The 7,328-nt window shown below is 32.7% G+C and overlaps 2 protein-coding genes across 3 annotated transcripts; both read left to right on the forward strand.

Annotated features, from left to right (window-relative positions):
* Positions 1-2,352: 2,352 nt before the first annotated feature.
* LOC145034452 (F-box protein SKIP8-like) lies at positions 2,353-5,040 on the forward strand. 2 transcript variants are annotated; one of them, XM_078982869.1, is made up of 4 exons: positions 2,356-2,635; positions 2,785-3,051; positions 4,357-4,553; positions 4,649-5,040. In XM_078982869.1, the coding sequence occupies exons 1-4, from the start codon at positions 2,573-2,575 to the stop codon at positions 4,923-4,925; spliced, it is 804 nt and encodes a 267-aa protein (XP_078838995.1). In that variant the 5' UTR covers positions 2,356-2,572; the 3' UTR covers positions 4,926-5,040. The 2 variants fall into 2 exon arrangements, with proteins under 2 accessions (XP_078838994.1, XP_078838995.1); XM_078982868.1 differs by having other exon boundaries at positions 2,353-3,051.
* Positions 5,041-5,663: 623 nt separating this feature from the next.
* Positions 5,664-6,834, forward strand: LOC145034453 (uncharacterized). The gene is made up of 3 exons (XM_078982871.1): positions 5,664-5,984; positions 6,063-6,329; positions 6,614-6,834. Exons 1-3 carry the CDS (start codon positions 5,749-5,751, stop codon positions 6,648-6,650), a joined length of 540 nt encoding a protein of 179 aa, XP_078838997.1. The 5' UTR covers positions 5,664-5,748; the 3' UTR covers positions 6,651-6,834.
* Positions 6,835-7,328: the final 494 nt, after the last annotated feature.

Below are 7,328 nucleotides of genomic sequence, written 5' to 3' on the forward strand. Positions count from 1 at the left end.
TTAGAACTCAATTCTCAAAACCATATATTATTTAATAATATTCGATTTTAAATTAACAAACATACAAAACACGATAACTGAACAAAGTTATTAACGTGTATGTTACATGTTGTTATCTGTTTGGTTATGTATGGTATTTTAGGGGAACTCACTAAGCTTTGACTTACAATTTGATTTTATGGTTTCTGGTATATCAGATGATCGGGACAAGACGAATACATGATGTACACATTAACCTGGGATTAATGTTGAGAGATGTTTTTAGATACTCTAAATTGATAATTACGTTTTTGAAAACAATGTTTTGTATGATTTATGAATTACAAAATGATTTTAAAAAATAAAAATTTTTACTATGGTTTTTGAGAGTTTATAGTGGTTGGAATGAATTTTGAAATTTTAAATTTTTACAAAAACCAGAAGTATTTAAAAAAAATTGATGATCTTTTTATAAAAAAGTTGTGGTAAAATGAGGTAAATGAAAAAATCAAAACCCGACACCTCCCAACGACCAAATCTTTTTCTCTCTTCTCGTTATACACCCAATGAGCCCCTTAGCACAAACCGTGAGGCGATGTTTGTCGAGGGTGGCGCGAGGTGGCAACCTCTGTGGCATAAACATCCCCCTCAAGCCTAAAATTATGCATCCCAAATGCCTTTATTGTAGTTACTTATTTAAGGGATAATGAGTTGAAAGGGTAACAGGCTTTCGACTTTGTTCATATTTAGTCACTTCACTTTTTTTCATTATCTATTTGCCACTGAACTATTGAAACTGTTCATATTTTATCCTTATGACTGGTTTCAGTGACAAATAAATAATGAAAAAAAGTTTAGTGACTAAATTTGAACGAAGTTGAAAATTTGTTTCCCTTTAAAAAAATTCAATAACTAAATGTGAACAAACTTCCTCTTGTATTATGTTTTAGCAAATTATTTATTATTGTTAAATTTTAGCAACATTTGTTGATGAAGAAATCTATGAAATAAAAAAACAAAATCCCAAAAAATATATTAAAAAAATATGAAAAATCGAAACCGGAATAAAAAACCAATGGTTTGGTATTTTCCAAAACAAAAAATTAAAATTTCCAATATGATTTTGGTTTAACAAAAAAATAAACAATTCTCACCCATAACTATTAAGAAATTGTGTTTCATGGTCAGAGATTATGTTGTATTCTGTAGAAAAAAAAATTAAAAACATTATTTTTTTAAAATAGTTATTTAAGTATGAATTGTTTTTCTAAAACCTTTTAAAATTATGAGTGACTTTTTTGAAAGAAAAAAAAAATAGCACTGTTTTAATTGTTGAATATATAGCTATTTTTTTTCTAAAAAAATATTCTTGTAAATGTAATATGGATAGGGTGGGTTGGACGCAACACTTCATAAAACATGTTAAATAATTATTTAAAGTTTTTAAGAAAATACAATATCAAATATAAATCAATTGTCCAAGTAAATTAAAAATATCTAAATTCTAAATAACTTGATTTTCATTTTCGATATCATTGTTAATAGTAAATACACTAATATGATGTATGTCAATAAATGGAGTATAACAACATATATAATTACTGATACATACATACATACATACATACATACATACATACATATATATATATATATATATATATATATATATATATATATATATATATATTCTTTTATAAATAACGTAATACGTAACATAATTTTATAATACAAAATTCATACATATAATATTAAGATAATTTTTGTACATATAATATTATATAGTTTTATAACATAAAACTTATAAATATAATATTGGTTTTGTTTTTTGTTTTTTATACTTTTTTTGAGGTTTTGTTTTTTTATTTAATAGATTTATTTATCAATAATTGTTGTTAAAATTTAACAAAAATACATAATTTGCTAAACTATAATAGAAGATGAAAATTTGTTCACTTTTAGTAATTGAGTTTTTTTGAGAGAAAAATGAATTTTTGATTTTTTTTCATATTTAGTTACTAATTTTTTTGTATCATATATTTGTCACTGAACCATTTAAATTGTTACATTTTACTCTTATGATCGATTGTTACCGATCGTAAGGATAAAATGTGAACAGTTTCAATAGCTAAATGATAAATAGATAATAAAAAAAAAATTAAAAACTAAACATGGGCAAAATCAAAAATTGATTACCTTTTCAAATCATTATCTCCTTGTTTAACTATTTAAAACCAAATATACGTGGAGAATATTGCGTGTTTGACTTTCTTATAATACATGTTGATTTTTGCAAAGACAAAATCACCCTTCAAAGTTGTGTTAATTTCTTAACGGAACCATTGACGGCATCCAACATAGACAGTACCATGACTAACCAGCGTTACTACTCTCGTCGTCAGTTACAGGTCGTCTTCACCGGCCCTTTCTCTCTCTAAACCTCCGTCTCTTCTCCCTTTCTAAAATCTCCCTTTCTTCTTCAGGGCGGCTTGCTGGCACCTCATGCCACCGGAACGTTAGGGTTTTTCAGAAAAGAAGAAGAGGTAGTGTGATATCATCGCCTTACAAGGAGTTCTATCTCACTCTAGGGTTTATGTTTGCTGAAGTTTTCATGTGTTATGAATATCGTCAATGGAGATGTCCTTTCCTTTCTCCGGTAACGGCGATTTTCCCTTTGTTTCTCTCTTCTTAGCCCTAATCGTGACTCTAGTCTGTTGTTTCGTCTCACTCCTACCCTTCCGATTGCTCAAATTCTCACAATCGGATAAAACGAAAGCTTGTAATTGTGCATGTTCTAATTCTAAGGGGTTTGTTGGAGCTACTGATTCTATGGCTGTTACGGCGACGGCGAGGATGATGAATGGTGGAGGCGGTGGAGGACAGGTGGTGATGGTGGAGAGGGAGCGACAACAGATGATAGGTGCGTCAATGATGGAACAGTTAGTTCCGGAAATCACCACACATGCTTTGAGTTACTTGGATTATCCTAGTCTCTGTAGGCTGTCAATGACCAATTCTTCCATGCGGAGGGCTGCTAATGATGATAATGCTTGGAAGGCCCTTTATCATAAGGTTATTATCCTTTCAATCTTTTCCCAAAATTACTTTGTATTTCGTATAATCTGCTTAATAGTTTGCTACATGTTATGTGAAACTTTCTTTATTCTTGGGTTTGAGTTACAATAACAGCCTCTTTTCAAAAGGCAAGGGAAAAGACTGCCTATCCCAAACCCTTGTATAACTGAGGATCTTTGGTGCAATTGGTTGCCATTTGTATGCTATTTCAAATATCAGCCTAATTCTAGGGGAAAGGGCAGACATTTATGCTACTCTGTGATTTGGATTCCTGTCCTCTTATAATTAGAAACTTTGTTGGTTGTCATCATTTGTCGTTATCGAATTGAATTTCCATAATATATGCTTTCGGCTAGGTTTCTGGTCTGCTTTTTGACTAAAAATTTGTTGGTGTCCTGCATCTAATTATGCAATTGAGTGTCAACTGTCAGGTATGGTACCACAGTTAAAGCTTTGGAATCATCAAAGGGTATAATGCACACTCAAAACTGAGATAGGGTTTTGCTATTTGGTACTGAAAATAATTTGAAATTCTTATACTGGCTTTGTTTGCCACGTATGCAGCCATTAAGAACAAGGCATTCAATTTGAATGTATAATTGAAGTTCCATACAGTTTGCAGCTGTATAAGATGAACCAATAAATATGCAACAAAAAGCGTAACATATGATAGCACAGATGTTTGAAAATAGAGTGTATTTGACACGTGGAAACCGTTGCCCTAACTCTCTAAGTTACACATATGGTATTTGTAGCTATGTGTCCTGTATTCATAATTACACATACGTCCCTCCTATCTAGGGTTTTTTTTAGACTTCTCTCCGACAAATTGGTCTTTTGGATCCATTAAAATATTGACCTGAAACAAAGTTACAGGTATTTACTGAAACTGTACAAGTATGTCTAATATCATGATCCGATATTTTATCTTCTGAAAATGGAAGTCATGTTCCCCCATATTAGTATTTCAATTTGTTGGTGCTTACTTTGATATGGATATCTACTCGATAAAGGAACATGACTTTAATATATTAATTATGAGGATCCACTGTTTGTAGAAGATGATCCTTAATTCCTTACTGATTTCCTGTGCATTTGCTTGGTTCTTTTTGTGATCAAGTTATTTCCTGATACTCGTGATACATATAGGAAATGCGTTTGCGTTCTGTCGATTGAAATATAATTTGGGAGACATATAATATGTTCCTAGAAGTGTAGAGAAGTTGTGTAGGTTTGAATTTAATTAAAGTGGTATGAGATGAGTTTGTATTTTGTAAAGTGAGGTGTGAATATTGTTGGCAGGATTTTACAATGGAACAAGATAGTGTAACACCTGCAAACGGGTGGAAGGCGTACTACGCAGCTACGAGAGCAATTGTGAATATAAATCAACAATTTTTTGAGATGATTCGAGAAAGATCTATTCCAGACATGGGTCGGCTTTGGCTTAATGCGGATTATGTGAAATGCATTCATGCCTCAGGGGAGCTCTTTACCGGGTGGGTCCGCTCAGCTATGAATTTTTGATTTTTGATTATTATTATTATTCTCATTATATATAATTAGCATTAACAAAAAATATGATTACGCACAGGTATAATGGGGTGATAGGGAGCTGGCAGCTGGCGTTTAACTGGGAAGCGGAAGCAGGGGTTGATTTTGAGGTGAGGGATGTGAGGTCGAGGGTGCTCAGTGACGTGGCTTGGGTGACAATGAAAGCTTATGTAGGAATGGAGCAGAGGCCTCTGAATGTGACGAATGTGTTTGAGCTTCATAATGGGCAGTGGTACATGGTTCATCATCATACCTCTCTCATGCTTGCTAATGCTGCTGCGGATCAACCACAACCTATGCTCATGCTGCCCCCCTGACGACACACCTTACTTTCAAGGAATCAAATCAACCCAGCAAGAGTTTCTTTTTATATGAGTTTAGGGAAAAATGGTACAGAGTTGTTTTAATTAGGATTCGAGGATATATATATATATATATATATATATATATATATATATATATATATATATATATATATATATATATATATATATATATGTTTGTTTTACTTTGGATTCGATCTGATGATCGTATATCAATCTTTTTTCTTTCTTTTCTTTTGGATGGGTAAATGCGTTAATGATTTAGGTTAATCATCTTACACATCCTTTGTTAATAATATTCCTTTAATTTTAATAACTTAGGCCAAATAATATCTGCTTTTGAAAAAAAAAAAAAAATTAGAGTGAATTTCAGAATTGGTCCCTGTGCTTTTTAAAAAGTGGCAGGTTGAGGACAACTTTCAGAAACAGTTCAAACGTAGACCTCTGGTTTCACAAAGTTGCAACTTTGATCATTTTTTAACATGTCGTTAATAAAGTGGGTTGAGCATATGTAAACTAACAAGCTTATCCTTTTTATAAAAGTCAACGCACTATATCTCTCCTCTTTCTCCCTGTATGAATGGTGGCTAAAAGAACCAGCCAATGCATTTTTTAAAATTATGACAGCAGATTTGAAGCATTTTTGAAAGTTGTCATCTAACTTGTCACTTTTTGAAAAGAAAAGGGACCAATTCTGAAATTTACTCTCAAAATTAAATCGCTTCTTCTCAACTCTCAACCTTACGTCAAGATTCAAGATACGGTTCTCTTCGAATTGGCTTCAACTCGCAATTTTCACGGCGGAGAGAGAGCGAAAATGGCTGCTACAACCCTCTTCTCCGCTCCGATATCCCCCCATCTATACCCAATTTCTGTTTCCTCTTTTGGCTCTAAAAGTTCGTGGCAGCCGTCGTCCTCTGTCGCCCAATCTCCGACGAAATCTCCATTTATCCTCCTCCGAGTTTCCTCCTCAACTTCCAGTTCCACTGTCGATAAACAAGAAGAAGATGAAGAAGAAAGTAGCTCATCTGACACCCTTACTAACCAATCAGGGTATTTCTCATATAATTTCATAAGAATTTGATCTCTGAGAAATTTAATTTTGAATTACGTAGTAATGTTGCGTTGTAGAGGTTGCAAGGCATGTGGGAAAGCAGAGATAGGGTGGGGATGCAATGGTGAAGGTAGGATTCAAGGTGGAATTGCAACCGTACCAGGGTTTGGTTGGTGGCCTATCAAGGCTTACAGGCCTTGCCCTGATTTTGTGGCCACCGGTGGTCGCTACCGCCGCCAAGGCCAGAGCATGGATGAAGTTGCTGGCTTTGGGAGTGTCCCAAGAATTTCAGCCACCACCACCACCACCTCCTCCTCCGCAGCCACCGAAGAAACTCAATCAAGGTAGCTTTTATCACCAACTTAGCTTCTTTGTCAAGCATGATAATCTCAGATTAACTATTTCAACAAATCTTATTGGAAACAAGTTTTGGGTTCGGACTACAATTTACAAAACTTCAATGTAGTTAACTTTTAGTTTTACTAAGGTGCAGAAATCATATCAAATTTGAACTTTTCAAGTTTATAGTAGCGATTTTGACTTCAAGTCAAACAGCAGTAGCACCTTCTTTACTTTATTTATCCAACTGATGATAGTTTTGAGTTTTGACACCACTAAATCCTTGCAGCGACAAGAAACAAGGGCCAAGGAAATTTAAGAGATGAAGAGAAGAGAAGATCTTCAAAGAAGTTGTTTTCAATTCAATGGGTTAGGGCTACGATTTCAATTCGAGATTGTTATCATATATGTGTATATCTGAAATGAATGATGCCAATATCACAATGTGTAAAGCCTGTATGGGACAACAATGAGAAATGACCTAAAATATGTTGTTATTTGCAGACAAAATTAGGTCCATCTTGTTTGACAGAACTATTGAATGGTGAAGACAACTAAGACAATAGTCCTTGTTGTTTTATTTTGTTGCATCTTTAGTTTTTTGATTAATATTGTTAATAACAAACCATTAAGTGTGTGAAATGATATATATATATATATATATATATATATATATATATATATATATATATATATATATATATATATATATATATATATATATATTTTTATAATTTCTTGTTTCTTTATTTTATTAACTTTGATTTATGGAAAATGATGTAATAGGGCAACATAGTTTTCGTTTTGTACATATCTAGTCCTTATCTTTTTCTTGTAAAATAAGTCATTTAACTTATTGTTTTGTACACATTTAGTTTTTATAATCGACTATTTTATGATCGACTATTTCAAGTTAAGTTCTTAGTTTACGTTTGGTCATTAATGTTTTTTTGTTGCAAAATAGGTTATTGTTGTTTTTGCACATATTCAGTCTTTATGATTGG

Source organism: Lactuca saligna, chromosome 3 (genome assembly GCF_052625555.1).
Source record: "Lactuca saligna cultivar CGN05327 chromosome 3, ASM5262555v1, whole genome shotgun sequence".
Classification (NCBI taxonomy): Eukaryota; Viridiplantae; Streptophyta; class Magnoliopsida; order Asterales; family Asteraceae; genus Lactuca; species Lactuca saligna.